The following is a 15,797-nucleotide window of genomic DNA, read 5'->3' on the forward strand; positions in this document are numbered from 1 at the left end:
TCTGACCCGTCTGCTAGTCTCTGGTTCTGGTCTCAGACTCCTCCTCTGAGTCTGGGTCTGACTGAGTCTCTCTGATGTTTCCTCCTCTCACCATCTTGATGCTCTCTGCTCTTTCACCTGTCCACCTGGAGCCAGCAGGTGGTGGGCGGGGCTCAAGGCCTGATCCAGATTTCTCAACCAGGAAGTGAGAGGAGATGAAAACCATGTTAAACTAAATATGAATCAAAGCAGAGGATTTTTACAGTTTAAAACACGTCTGAAGATGAACTTGTAAAAGGTGGAAAGTGTCTCGATGGTCAGACTTAAAATTTGTTGCATTAACAAAATGCAAAACAAACAGCTCAAAAACTGCAACTTATGTTTGTTATTAACTTTTAAAATAATGTGTTCGGTTTTTTCCATAAGGAAGTGATTCCTGTTTTTCAAATCACTTTTTTTTGCAACGCATTTCTTCTTTTGCCAGTTGGAGTTACTTGCGCCGCAGTCGGCCCGTCATCAGACAGAGGGTTGTAACCCACCGCTTCATAAAGTCTCTCATGCATAACTCCATTCATGTCATATATGTATTAGTATAGAGCTATAGATGTATAGAGCTGCTGTCCGTCCTCCTGAGACCATAATGAATAGAAGCTGGGTGTTATAGAAAGTAATTTATTACACAAACCAAAGCTAGTTTACAAATACAGTTTCCAGTCCTGTGCGTGTGTATAGTCTAGTATGAACAAACCCACATTTCATATTTACAGACGTTGCATACAGCTTGGTTTTCCTGTTCCTTTGTTTACATCACTGCTTCAGCGTCCAAAAATCTGAATTTAAAAACACAATAAAAACAAGAAATAAAAATGATTTGTACATAATGAGGCGACTTAATTTGTTTTTCCTTTTCGTCTTTTCAGCCATGTTTGTGTTCCAAACAAACAAACAGAAAAAGAGCCAGCACACGTGGTCCTAGTGATGCTCTAGACAGGCAGCCGAGGGGCCAGCCTTTCTCCTGACTGCCTAACAACAGCATTTGGCAGGGATGATTGACGGGTCGTTACAACCAATTGTAAATCATCAGAAAGATTCAGGTAAAGCACAAAAAGAAGAATAAACTAAAGCGACAACATGTAAGCAGTCCCCTAGTCTTCCACCTCCTATTTTTAAATACTGATAGACAACATATTTATGACTTTTTTTCTTTTTTTGAAGCAGGAAATTAAAGTATAAAAACAACAACACAAACTAGGTTTCTGGAACAGGCTCCTCCCTGTAGGCCAGGAAGAAGAACAGGAGGGTACAACACTGTCGAGAGCCTCAGTCTGGCTTTAAAACACACAGAGAAGTCAGGGAAGGTCGGCGCCTCATCAATCCTCAAACACAACGGCCACCGTCACGTTTCTAAAAATAAAAGACCTTTACAAAATCCCCCAAACACACGGCAGGTGGTTAATCGTCGCTCCGCTCGTTAGTGACGTAGATTACCTGCATGCTTTACTCCAAATCTATCCCACTGCCCAACCTGAATATTCTGGCATTTCCACGCACAGTCTTCTGGGTAAAAAGGTCATGTTTGTCTTTACCTGTTGGAGCAGATGTCAGACGGCAACAGTGAAACCAGTGAAAGGCAGACATGGAAATGATGGACGACATGGTTCATCACAGGCACCTTTTTATCTCCCTCAGACGTCAACTAATTCTGGTTTTGGTACATTTGATTTTTATACGTCTACACACACACACACACACAAAAAAAAAAAAGAATAGTCGTTCATCCCAAATAAGGAGATCAGTGGTGTGCATGTAAACAATACTCTCCTCTCCTTGTTCTTTGTCCTGGTCTGAAACCAGGGGAAGATGAGCACCAGCAGTCAGCTATGTGGAACAGGAAGGGGTGGAGGGCCGAGGCGCGGACAGGAAGTTACCTGTGTCAGAGTGGGACCATGTTCACCTGCCACTTCCACTGATTTAGACTGTGTTTAATGTTACAGAAGCTTCAGGTGAGAGCTGACGAATCAAATACAGGAAAGATTTAATGTGTCGCCCTGACAGAAGGAGGGGGGGGTCACTTTACTCCGCCGCCCTCGACAGCACTGCAGTGGAAAGAAGTCTAATATTTAAAGATCAGAGGATCACACACCAGTAACTTCAACTTAAACCCAGCGCTGTTCAACCTGTTTATCCACTAATAACAGGATTCTCTGCTGGGTGACAAACAGATGATCTCAGTGTGTTTGTCTGTTAGCACAGGATTAGCCACCGTGAGACTGAACGGCACTGAGCTGAACATGTGAGGCTGTTAACTCCACGCCTCTCTGATAATGCAACACGCAGCACCTGAGCACCTGACGGCACATGACCACGTGTTCGATGACGACAACAACCGTCTAAACGGCTCATTTTGCAAGAGAAAATTTTTTTCTGGTTCTTGACTTGAACTTTAAAACCAAATGCGTTGAAAGCAGCGGTTTGAGGAGCGCTTGATTCACGGAGTTTACAGCTGATTTGTCTCCTTTAGTTGAAATAACCTGTCCAGGTAACTACAGAATATACGCTGTCAGCTGGATGTAGGAAACGGTTTAGTCCTGGTTTGGTGTTTACGGTCTCATCATGGTCACACCCTCATCCCTTCACCTGTCCAGCTCCACCACAAACACCTGGTGAGGCTTCCCATAATTCAGCAGCACCTCCATCAGTTTAACCATCAGATAGACACAGAGAGAGGATCGGGATCTCCTGGTCTTCATCAGTGTAAGTGGCGTGTGACACTTGAAGGCTGGTGTTAACGTCCCACAGGTAAAAGAGCCCAATGGTTTAAAACAGCGGCCGTCGTTTCCTGCTCCTCCTCGTCCCCCGCCCCTCCATCCACCCACCCACCCCTGTCAATCAAAGCTTCCCAAACCCAAGTCCCAGGGTAAATTCAGTCCAACAAACAGCCATTTTACAGCGGTAGTAGTTTACTGCTTTTCCTCCCCTCCCCCCTCCCTCTCCCGTCTAATAACCCCTCAGTCCCTCCCGAGTCCCTGCCCCGTGTACAGTAGCCCAGGGTGAAAACAGTCCAAATATGTCGGCCATTTTACAGCAGTACACATTTATTGCTCTTCTTCCCGCGGCGGGCCTGCAGCGCCGCCCTGGTGGCCATCTCGAACACCTCCCGCACGCCGTCCTTGGTCTTAGCGGAACACTCCATGTAACCGAACGCTGCGATTCGTCCGGCCATGTCCCGCCCCTCCTCTGACTTTACCGGCTCCTATTGGACGAGGAGAAAAGCGACAGTTTGGTTTAGGAACGTTCACTGACCTCAACATTCACAAGTCTTTAAAACACAAGCTAATAAAGTGAAAACATTTTAACAACTGCTCAGAGCTTCAGTCAGAGACACGGAGCAGAGGGAAAGTGTTTCTGTCTTAACCTTCACACAAGGTGAAACTGTGAGGGAACACTTCCTGCATTAGAAAGAGAATTACACGTTTGTCTGTTTCGTCTTGATAAACGTTTTATTCATATTAAACAATCTCAATATTTACAATGTTCCAAACTGTGTCTCAGATTTCACACTGAGTGACATTTACTCGAGTTTGTGTCGGGTCTCAGAAAACTTCTTAAAGTTTATTTTAAAGTAAGTTTCTAGAAAAGACAATGAAAAAGAACCATGAACAGGAAGAGCGGGATCTTTGCTCTATGACAAAATTATTGATTTGAGAAAATAAAATCAGGCCTACAGGGCGTTGCATACTTAATCAATTTTTTCCAATATGTAGTAAATTGTTCTAATTTATAATTAACAAATGCTTATCTCCATTATAATCTCCATCCACACATTTAAAGTCCAGTTCCTGGTGAGATTCTTTTTACCAGCCTCCAACAGGATGTTCTTTAAATATTAATCTCTTTTAGTCCTGAGTAAATAACCAAAATGTATATTCTTAATTTCTAGAGGGATTTCACATTGAAAAAGGTTTTCAGATGTGTAGAATCCATTATTTGAAGTACTAGAAACAGAAAGGAGACAGAGCTGATAAATTCAGAGACGTGTCTAAAAAGAAGGATGCAGGTACCTGCTTCATCTTGGCCAGCTCTCGGCGCGTGTGCTCGTCGTTACGCAGGTCTTTCTTGTTTCCTACAAGGATGATGGGAACGTTGGGACAGAAGTGTTTGACTTCTGGAGTCCACTTCTCTGGAATATTTTCTGTGGAAGAAAGAACGCATGTGATGAAGTGATGAATCTCTACTGTATTTACATTTTTCCAGCTGATGGATAAACTTTCTAACAGGAGACGACGGCGGCTGAATGAAGGAAAAAGTGACACGACTGTATTTAACAGTATTTGCATATTTTCCACTGTTTCTGCATTAGGCCTCATCCTGCTCTGTGACGTCTGAAGAAAAAAGAAAAAACAAGGTCAAAATTGTCTTTTGTGAGGTCACACTGACCATGACCTTTGACCTTAAAACACCAAAATCTAATCAGTTCATCCTTGAATCCTGGTGAATGTTTGTGCCCAATTTGAAGAAGTTCCCTCAACGCGTTACTGAGGTATCGTGTCCACGAGAATGAGATGGACGACTGGACACCCTGAAAACAATATGGCTGCTCTGACTGTCGCCGGCGCGGAGGGAGAAAAACGGAAAATGCTAATAACTAAGTAAATATTCATAAAATGAAATGCTGATAAAAGTTCCTTTTGCCACAACTGAAAAAAAAGTCACAGTGACTGACAATGGAACATTTGAATAAAAGCAGTTTGATGGCACAGCAGAAACGCTTATCTTTACGTGAGTTAACAGTTAAATCAGAGGAATCCAGAAATGTGATTAGTCTAACAGTTACCACGTAATTTAATTTAAAACGCGAGTCGCTGCAGAGATAATTCTGCTTCTAAAGAACAGAACTAAACCACAGCCTCCAGCCTCAGCTCCGAGGATCCAGAGTTAAAATCTGCCGCTTTAAACAGAAACGTAAAGTCTGAACACTGGTCATGTAAGACGACTCTGAACAATGAGCCTTTGTTTTATTACAGCTGTAACTTCCTCTCATTTCATTCTGTTTAATTAACGTGTGGCGCTTCAATCATCTGCAGCTTTTATCGCCTCGTTTTATGAAAAGCCATTTCCATATGATCAGAGAAGTGCTGTTCATCATCATTAGGAGAGGACGTGTTCCAGTTTTACAGCGTGGCCGCATGCCACTGCATCACAAGTGATTTGTGTCGGTGTGTTGATGTGTGGAAGCTAATGTAAGCAGTTCCCCTACGAGTGGCCACAACAGGATGAACAGACGGGCCGCAAATAACCTGTTGTGAAAACGGAAAGATGGAGGGAGTGTATTGGAAGGGGAGATGTGCATGAATGGATACAGGTGTGTGTCTGTGTATATGGGTACATTTTTTTTCAGTAAAAAAAAAAAAAAAAAAAAAAAAAAAGGTTTAAATTCACGAAAATATTCCATATGACAACAAATGAAATTATATATATATATATATATATTATTCATCTAAAATCACTTAATTTAACATTTTCATTTGAATTTATGTGAAGAACATTCCTTATATTTGAACTATTGTAATAAATATTCTTCTATTGTGTATTTTAAAACTGGCCTTATATGTCATTGACCTGTGCGTGTGTGTGCGTGTGTGTGTGTGTGTGTGTGTGTGTGTGTGTGTGTGTGTGTGTGTGTGTGGTGTGTGTGTGTGTGCGTGCGTGCACTCACCCAAGCTGTCAGGGCTGTCTATGGAGAAGCACATGAGGATGACGTCAGTGTCTGGATAGGAAAGAGGTCTCAGCCTGTCATAGTCCTCCTGACCAGCTGTGTCCCAGAGAGCCAACTCCACCTGACACACACACACACACACACACACACACACACACACACACACACACACAATCACACAATCAAACACACACACACACACAGTAAAGAGGCAGACGGACAAGGAGTGTGGAGAAATGAGGAAGGAGAAAGAAGTGGAAGAAAAAATCAGGAGGTAGAGAAGTTAATAAACCTTGTCAAATCCTCAACACGACTTTCACAGTGAAGCCAGAGAATAATCGAGATAATCAACAAAGATCTGCAGTGAGACTCGTCCTCAACAGGAACTATTAAAAGGACAGATTTATTTTCTTATTCCACAAAAACAAACAAGTGCGTCCTACAGGCAAAAGAGTTCTGACTATAAAGTGGAAAGCAAGGAATTAAACATGATAAACTTCAGGGTGAATATAATCTTAAATGTTGCAGTCCTGTTTAATGATCTAAATATAAGATTTTGTTTAATTATTCACATTTAAATGTAACTGAATTAAGGTACAATTAAAATCTAAGCTGTGAAGTTGAATCTGAATCTCTGGATTTAGACTTTGGCTGTTTTTTATCTGGAAAATCTTGATTTAGTCCCTTCATTCATAAATAGCAGAGCTGACGTCATCAGATGGTTTGGTCCATGATTCGGACTGTTAACCTCATTTTAAATTCATTACCAATTTGTTAAAGCAATTTCTGGGTCATTTACACTTTTATAGCTTTTAAGTCATTCAGAACATGAACATAAATATGAAAATGTTAACCCGTTTTGTGGCTTCACTTAAATTAAGATTCGTCGCAGTATCATATAATTTAAATATACTGATGTTCAATCTTTGTTCATTCCTACTAAATAATCTGAACTGAATAATTCTTATTGGTGGCACATGACGGTGTAAAGCGCGAGCGACCTCTCTGAGCGGACTGCAGGGACAAACGGGGAAAGGAAACCAGATCGAGACGTTTGGAAAAGTCTGACACTCGAGGAGAAGTAGCCCGAGTCGTCCCCAGCAGCACAGAGGGTCAGAAATCAATGAGCCAATAAAGACTCCACGTCCCACAATCCCATTAACCCAAAATGAGGTCAGGGTGTGTGGGTTGGTGACTGATGAGTCGGGCTGGGTGCGACACACTTACAGAACATCCCCAACCTGAGAGTCACAAGGAGTTAAAATTAATATCCCTCTCACTTCTGGGTTACTGCAGATTTTTACAAGAGTCACGAACAATCCAGACCCTGTAATGTGCTGATTTTTTTTTTATTATTAATTTGAAGGCCTGTGACTAACTCAACCAAAGCAATCTCTAAAAAAAAAAGAAAAATGAGAAGAAAGAAACCGATGACTGCTGCAGTGTGAGGGAGGATGTGGAAATGGAGCAGTACAGTTTTATCAACACTCACTTGGCCCAGAAGGTAGAATTAAAGCGTTGAGCATGATTAAGCACCAAGGGAACAAAATGAGCCCTGATACCAGGACAAAAACTGCTTCTGAAACTAAATGAAGCAGCGACCTGTCGTGACGCTTTGGAAACACGTGTACAGCTCAATGGTGTCAGAGAAAGGTGCAAATTCTCTGAGGATTTTAATCATTTGTAGTATTCTGCTTAGAAACAGTCACTCAAATACATGTACCCTGAGACTCCGCTCTGACACATTAGATGGGACAGGCCAATAGTAGTGACAGAATCATTGCAGCTGTCTCACCTGTTTGCCGTCCACCTCTATGTCGGCGACGTAGTTCTCGAACACGGTGGGGACGTAGACCTCGGGGAACTGGTCCTTGCTGAAGACGATCAGGAGGCAGGTCTTCCCACAAGCTCCATCCCCCACTATCACCAACTTCTTACGGATGGCTGCCATCCCTGCTGGAGGACACAGTGGAGGAGGCAACAGTTAGAATAAAGCAGAATCAGAAGAGAAACTACAGCGTTTGACAGATAAAATAAACCATCCTGTGCACAAATAAAACAAAATGAACAGTCAACTTAATGCCTCATCGGCCTATCTTAAGGCGTGGCTGAGATAACATGTTCACAGACAGACAACCCAACAACATGACGCCTCCGGCCACGGCTGTTACCAAGGAGACATAAAAAAACAAAACATGAAAGTAACGGTTGGTATTTGTTGCATGACAGCATCAATGTGTAGTGATGCAGGTGCAGGTGCACCATGCAACACTATGACACATTTAACCGCGTAGCTGGAAAGCAGCAGCTCTGGGGGGGGGGAGATGATGAATGGAACAAAAATTTCCAAGGTCACAATGATGGTCGTGTTTGTGGTTAAAGGTTTTTGTTGAAATGAGGAAGGTTTGAAACCTTGAGGCTACAGGGAACACTTCGTACTTGGGCTCAAATCACAAGAAAATTCTGCAGAAGATCATTAAAATAAGTTGTTTTGCAATTATTTTGGCAGATATTGCAATTTCAGTTGAAAGGATCATTGTTGCAAACAAACATGCTCCTTTACGTCTGGAAGTATGATCTGTAGGTAGGTTCCTGTCCCGTCCTCACACAGGCTTCAACATACAAGAATAGTCATGTCACAGCACAACATGTGAGCTACCAGGAAGTACAATTTCGCCTTTGTTCCAGTAATTCATGACAGTAACAGACCAACAGACAGTGTGGGTGTGAGAGAATGAGCTTGCCAAATTGAGTTAAGGGAAGTTGGGGCAAATGAGTGACATGTAGTGTGCCAACAGCTGAGAGCAGCTTGGATCTCTCCATATTGGGAAATGACACTCACCAGAAAGCCACAAACAGGAAATACGTTCTATTGAACTGGACTGACTTCATGTACTTTACATTTTACCAACGAAAGTCTGATCAAAACACAAAACAGGAAAACAGCAATTTCCCTTTATAAATGAACAGGAACTGAGCCCAGAAAGCTCCTGTTGTTGGGTGTTGAAAACGCAGACACAATCACTTTATTCACCGAGTTCACATCAAACACACGTCATGTCATGACGGCACCACCGCGCTAACACGGTACATGTGCCGTGTACTTACTATCGTGACAAGGACAACAGGCGCTCACACACAGAGGAGGTAATAAATCATATCCCTGAATGGTTATTTCCTCCTGCAGCACTGTGCGGTGTCAGTCACATTTCTCTACCCTGCAATCTCCATCACAGTGAGTCAGCTGGGGGTGTGGTGGAGAGCAGACTCCTCACACCTCTCCTGTTCTCTCAGTTTTGATCTGCAGCAGGTCTGAAGCCGAAGCCACGGCCGAGGTTATAGGTTCAATTTCCTGTCACTTTGGCTTTGCTCAGAGATACCATTGGTTTTCATTCAACTATAAAACAATTTGATTTGTGGCATATTGTAAAAAACAATGACTCTGCTAAAAAAAATGTTAACATCTTGCACAGGCCTCGCATAAGAAGAGCGTTTCTGGTCCAAACCAGTCCAACTTCCTTCCTCTTCAGTTTTTTTCTTGTAAGATTTTTTAGAGTGTTTGTGTGTGTGGCTGTTTCAGCTCCTTTAAACTGTGCTGTATATATTTCCTCCAGCTTCCGGCTGTGACTGCAGTCCACTCCTGATCAAAAGCCTTTTTCTAAACAACACTGCATTTGGCCACATTTCCCCCCAACTAATGTTCCCAAACAAGACACCTGCTGTGGCACACTGGTTGCATTCACGTGTTAAAGTGTGACAACTCAATGAGCCGATTGAAACACAGACAAAAAGTTCGTTCACAATTCTTGTCAGTTACTACTCCCTATAAAATTGTCTTTTGAGTTTGGCCTTTTATTGCCCTGGGTCCCATTGGTTTGTGACCCTGAAATGCACCACAGTGCTGCGAGCATCCTATAAATGTTAGATGAATACTGTAAGTAGGACAGCAGTGTCAAAAAAGATTAAACCATTGCCTCTGTGACTCCAGGAAAAAAAGGGAAAAGACAGAAACGGGGGCAGCTTTAGCCTGGAGGTGAGTGTGTGGTCAGTGCTTGCAGTGTTTGACCGGTGGGTTAAAAGGCAATAACAATGTCCCCACGTTTCAACAAATGGCACCTTGGTGCCTGTAAATCATTAGAGCTACTAATTGTTCCTTTAGAGTTGCTTAACAGCCGACAAGAACATTCAGACTGGTAGTAAAAGAAAACAGCTTCTAGGTTTAAATTTCAGGTTACGTCCACACGACTACATTTACATTTCAAAACAGCGTTTTCAAACTGAAACGACCGACACACAGACTATCACAGCTGAAAACGCATATGTACACTGAGCATGTGCGAGCCGGTGTAAACAGGAAATAGATTATCTACTCTGCAGTTGATTAGTTGCAAAAAATCCTCTGATGGAGGAACAGCAAAGACAGCTGCAGTGTTAAAATACAGAATTTAACCTAATCAACAGCTGCTAACAAAGATAACATGGTTGTAATTCATTATCATGTTGTATTCACCGCTGGTAGTCGAGACTGATGAGAGCCAATCAGGAGCGAGCGTGGGTGTCTACGCCATAAAACATAGTCGTGTGTAGGTAGGGTCAGCAGCAGAGTAAATTTCTATGTTAAAAAAGATACAGGAAAACACTGACCAGGGGCAAAAATCAAGATATAACACAAGAGGGACAACAGGAAAATCTCCATTAGCAGTGAAGAATGTTATGTCTGAACGCACGTTGGAAAAAAAAAAAACAAAAAAACAAGGGGGGGGGGCAGCACGTACGCTGATGCAGATGTAATGGCGGTAAGGTAACAATTAGCCAAATGGTCAACAGGTAGCAGGTTCATAACTTTGGACTATGTAAACTAAGCCAGCAGATGCTCCACTACAACAAGGAACTACTGGCAAAAAAAATTAATTAAAATTGTCAGTTGTCCCCAAGCTTTAAAAAAAAAACAAAACAAAACAAAAAAAACCCTGAGATTGTGTCTTTCTTGGGCCATATCGCCTTAAACATGCCAAGTCTGAGCTTAGTGTGTAAATGAGGAGCTGAACACGCCTGCGAGCTTCGAGCCTCTCGAAGCCGTTCTTAAGCAAAGTGTGAGTGGAAGATAAAACAAAAACATGGTTGAAACTGGCTCGGAGTCAAAATATATAATTAAATATGGGTGATAATCAGAAACCACGAGCTGCATCTACACGGCACCAACCACACACATTATCATCATCGTCTTGAGCTGTTGCCAATATGTTAGTCATATCTGCCGGACGCTTTGGCAAACGGCCAGTCAGATCTCATAGTCACACTAAAATTGGACAGGGTTATAAAGCATCTGAAGTGGTGCATGTATGAAATGATGAAAGCAATGCAACAACAATTACAGCCTGAGGACAACCACGTAACTGTCTTCTTCACGACACATGAGCTGAAATGTTACCATACACCAATGAGAAAAAAAGGCTGGTTTATGTTGGTGGCCATAGTAACAACAAATTCAGTTGATGTGTGATGTGCTATATATATAATCAAATATAAACAAATAAATCAAAAATATAAAGTTTTTACGCGTTGATCTTTAAAAAACATTAAAAATGTTGAAAAACTCCCATCACTGTGATAAGCCATTGGTAGGAACTTGGTTTGCTATCTCAGTGTGTTTACGCGCTAAAAGATCACGTATATGGCTCAAACTGGACTATCAACATGGATAGCTGGTTAGCAACAGAAAGAGTTAGAAAGAAAAAAAGACAGATGGAGAATCGACAAAGGATCTCTCCCTTCAAACAAAAAAGAAAAATTGATCATCTGCTTTCAGTGCAATCCCAAATATTTGATCGTTATTCAAAATAAAGTGTTTAAAATGAAAATGCTTTATGTGGCCTTTGCATTGTTATGTGGTCGGATGTGGGTCGCCAACATCTTTTAAGATTTTCAAATGGGCCATGAGTTGGAGCAGGTTGGGAACCAATGTGCTAAATATTAAGAACGAGGCTGCATGTGCAAACCGACGCCCTCGTCTGCATGTTAGCAAACAACAAACCATGAGATGAAATTTAAAAAAAGACAGATAAAGACAAAGTGACGGAGATAACCAGAGAGCAACACGCCACAGTCCTGCCGTCAATGCTAATAAAAGGGTGGTGGCAGCAGGGGGAGACCTTCCTATCTGACTGATTTTTGCAATGGGGATGATTGATTTATTGCACACAAACACACACTGGACTCACTGACTATGCTCCTTTGGATAAATACTGAGGCTCTTAATTTGACAAAGCAGCTCTTCAAACTAGTTAATTAAATAAGGCACACAGTTTGTTTTAAAAACAATTCTTTGTAGGTTTTGTCCTTCAACTGAGTCTCCACCTTTGGGATTAAAGCTGAACAATTAATCAAAATACAATCTCAATATGACCTAATGCAATATCCAAATCACAGTAGCTGCATTTTTTTTAAATAATAAAAAGGTAAAGTGTGTCATTGTTAGCACCATCAGTGTTGCGGTGCTACAGAGACGCCCCGACCTACAAATCATATTCTCCAAATGTAAAGGAACGTGTTTGTTTGGTACAAGACCAACAAAAATCACATCATCGTCATTTATATTTCATTTCAGTGAAAATGACCATTCCAACTGAAATCACAATATCCTCCAAAAATGATCTCAATATGATTTTTTTTTTGCATATCGTGCAGCTCCCTTTGGGGTGGAATAATCAGCATGATAAACCATTTAAACTGTCATCCTATCAAACTCAAACAGACAATATGTTTGACAACAGGCATGTCAGTCAAACCCACTCCTGTCCAGACACATGCGATCAACTAAACACTATTCATCTGCATCATCTCGTCGTATTACACAGCTTTAACTCCATTATTAAAAATGATTAGTGTGCGCTTTATGATTCATGGGTCTGTCCTTTAGAAAACCCCACACGGTTCCATCTAAGACCTGTGTGTGTTTAGAAAAACCCCACGCAGTATGCAGGCTGGAAAAAAATCATACCCATCTTAATGGTGGTTAACTGACTGTCGGCTGGTGAATATTTCAGTTTCAGACAGAAACTTGGCATGTGCTTTTCTTCTGCCACCTGACGTGCATTTCACTGGGCGGTGTCAGAGGAGCAGAAAAAATAATTGCTCTTTACCACAGCATGCAGCACAAACGTTATGATAAAATACACTGTCAAAATATCTATTCAGTGAAGACTGGTTAGTGATATGTGCTCCCTGTTGGCTGTTGGATAAATGCAAAAGTCTGTCTCACCTACACATTGTAGACAGCAGATACAAAATTGGGGATTTTGAATCACTAAATCAACCAGATTATCATTCTGCTGAACTGAAGCACTGAATCTTCTGACCACCATAAAGGCTATTCAAATCACAAATATAATGATTAATCTCAAATTCTAAATATGATTTATACTGTGAAAGGCTGGGTTCCTTCAAAACTGGTTACTCTACTGAGCTATTATTCTTATTTACCATTTATTACTGACTGGATATCGTACCTATTGAATTAATGTTTGGACTGATGGGACAGATGTTTTTAGACCGTTTAGTTTTTCTTTTAAGGTTTAAGGATTCAGGTTTTGTGTGGCTGAAAATGTTTTTCTGTCCCATTTTCACACATTGCTATCATCATGTTTGTGCTTTTACTTGAATTTTATTATAATATAATTATTATTATTAACTATTGTCATTATCATTATTATTACTAATGAGTTACTTGACACATTCATTTCCCCTGGGGGATAAATAAAGTATATTTAAGTATGTTTAATTAAAATATATATATATAATATATGTAAGAAGAATGAAATTCGATCCTTTTGCAATTTTTATAAGTATTATTTAATAATATTATGTGTTGAGACTTTAATCCTTATAATCAAAAAGTAAAAACTTAAATTGCTTAATTAGGTGCACCATTGAAACTAAGAAAATTACTACTAATAGATAATTACCACCAACCAGTCAAATTCTGGTCAGCCATAAGCTTGCCTTCCTCACATTGACTGACATATATATGCGTTGGGAATAAGCCTGTGATCATAGGGAGATGTTTGACTAAATCTATCAATTAAATGAAATTGGGTTTCTATCAGCCAATCAATGTCATCTTTCTCCATTATAATGGAGGATATGGTGTTAGTTAATAGCTTCAAGAGTGACATTGTGTAAAACCTCCAATAAGACCTGCCTGAGTAACAGTACAAATGCTATTCTATAGGCTTTTTTACATTGGCAAATATCATAAAATAAGCTAAATTAATTATAAAAAGAGGTTTCGCTGGGCCCATGTCTAAAAATATCAAATCTGAAATGTAATGTATCCGTGCATCATGTATCCAGGCTCTAGTGTTGGAGGGGTATAAAAACCCTTTGTCAGGCAGCTGCTGAATGCCATGATGTACATGGATACATAAGAGCAGCATGTTAGTACATTATGTTATAGGACCCATGTCTAATGTTATAGATGTATGCAAGTGCTGATGTTTTTTTTTTTGCAACCTCCAGCGCTTGGGGGCAAAAATAATTATAAAATTTGATCACAAAAAAGGGAGTAAATACCGTAAAAAATACTGTAATTTTACTTATCAATGTGTAGCTCGAGAGTAGTGTTGCTCTGCGTGACAGTAAAATTTTCCTTACACCACACAGAGCAAAAAAAAACATCTTGAAAATCATGTACATTGCTGCTATTTTTCCCCAGGACCATATCAGATGTCTTAGCTTTGATTTACTAATGTATGAAAACACAAACTCTGACACACATAATTGTGTCATATCATTAATAGCAGTGATGATAGATCACCAAGCCCTATGTGGTCGAATATCTTACACTACAATGACTGGCTAGAAAACTGACTGAAGCTTAGTGTGGTATACTGGGCGTCGTAGGCAACACACAGAAGAAGTTGTGTGTCTCGCCTGAGAGAGCTCCCAGTGTTCAGTCAAACATTGTTTTTAAACCAGCGAGCCACTGGGTGGGTCACCAGAAAGATGGCGTCATCACAGAGGCAACAGATGGCTAGTGTGTCCGCAGTGGAAGAATGGGTGGGTGGCCCCGATCCAAACTAAACACCGAGCGAGACCCGCACATACGATACGTACAGTAGATAAGACTTTCAGCTAATGACAAACCCTCGTTTCAGGAAAGAGTTAAACTTAAAATCCCTCGTCAAGTAGAGACTCTATGTCTTATTATCACTGACACGTTTTAGAAGCTTCAGAACGACAAATAAATAAAATAAAAGAGTGTTGGGGTTCAAAAAAAGCAAAGTACACAGTACAGTAGTGGTTTATTAAATCTATATAGAATTTAGCATGTTATTGGAAAATTACCATTATCAGCCATTCATGAAGTAACGCCGAGCCGTTAGGAAGCCGCCTGGTCAGCCGAGGCAAGTCAGGAAAAGAGCTTCATTGTTTGGCTCCGGCTGGCTCGCTAATTTAAGCTAGTCTTTACGGTCCAGTTTACAGACGTTACTGAAGTTAGCACAGTTTGCTAACAGCCCTCCTCAGCTCAACTGTGCGGCAAGTGCGGAAGCGGCAATAGCGATTGAGGTCGGTGTGAGGAAAAGCTAACTTGGCTACCGTTGGCTAACCCCGCTAGCTTTTAGCTTTGCTAGCACGGCCTTTCAAAGCTCCGGATAACTTTAAATAAAATAACCACGTCCGCTTCTAAACTGAAGAATATGGTAAAAGTGGCGCTTTATAATCGTTTGGTATTCAAGAAAGTAGTTTACCTGCAGTTTCTGTGGCGGGCAGTCGGGTTTTTCAGTGTTTTCGCGGGGCAGAGCTGGTTTACCGACCAGTCGAATCGCTCGCTGCTTCCTCTCGTCTCAGTCTGATACAATGAATTACTTCACGTGAGCGCGCAGCCTGGGTTTGTAGTTTGTAGCTGAGGGGGAGGGTTGACGCGGGCGCGAGCCTGAGAGCCACACCTGCGCGGGCACGACGCTTATACGAGCACTGTGGGCAGAGTTCCTGTCTCATCAGCTGTATGGAAATCTGTAACAGTAGTGCAATTATATCGAGCCATAAACACCGTATATTTTCAGACTGAGCGGGATTCTGTTTCTTTACCCACTAAGACTGA

At 41.2% G+C, this 15,797-nt stretch overlaps 1 protein-coding gene across 2 annotated transcripts; it reads right to left on the reverse strand.

The window, feature by feature from the left end:
* Positions 1-635: 635 nt before the first annotated feature.
* rhoab (ras homolog gene family, member Ab) lies at positions 636-15,576 on the reverse strand. 2 transcript variants are annotated; one of them, XM_056384966.1, is made up of 5 exons: positions 15,445-15,576; positions 7,491-7,648; positions 5,696-5,816; positions 4,041-4,171; positions 636-3,232 (listed from the first exon to the last, which is right to left on the reverse strand). In XM_056384966.1, exons 2-5 carry the CDS (start codon positions 7,644-7,646, stop codon positions 3,059-3,061), a joined length of 582 nt encoding a protein of 193 aa, XP_056240941.1. In that variant the 5' UTR covers positions 7,647-7,648; positions 15,445-15,576; the 3' UTR covers positions 636-3,058. The 2 variants fall into 2 exon arrangements, with proteins under 2 accessions (XP_056240941.1, XP_056240940.1); XM_056384965.1 differs by having other exon boundaries at positions 7,491-7,651; positions 15,445-15,556.
* Between the last annotated feature and the right edge of the window lie 221 nt (positions 15,577-15,797).

This window comes from Seriola aureovittata, chromosome 9 (genome assembly GCF_021018895.1).
Source record: "Seriola aureovittata isolate HTS-2021-v1 ecotype China chromosome 9, ASM2101889v1, whole genome shotgun sequence".
Classification (NCBI taxonomy): Eukaryota; Metazoa; Chordata; class Actinopteri; order Carangiformes; family Carangidae; genus Seriola; species Seriola aureovittata.

Coding starts and splice junctions, on each gene's coding strand:
- rhoab (XM_056384966.1), bottom strand. CDS start 7,646: ATGGCAGCCATCCGTAAGAAGTTGGTGATAGTGGGGGATGGAGCTTGT. Junction 4,172..5,695: donor AGACAGCCCTGACAGCTTGG/GTGAGTGCACGC, acceptor TTTCTTCCACAG/AAAATATTCCAGAGAAGTGG. Junction 3,233..4,040: donor AGCTGGCCAAGATGAAGCAG/GTACCTGCATCC, acceptor CTCGTCCAATAG/GAGCCGGTAAAGTCAGAGGA.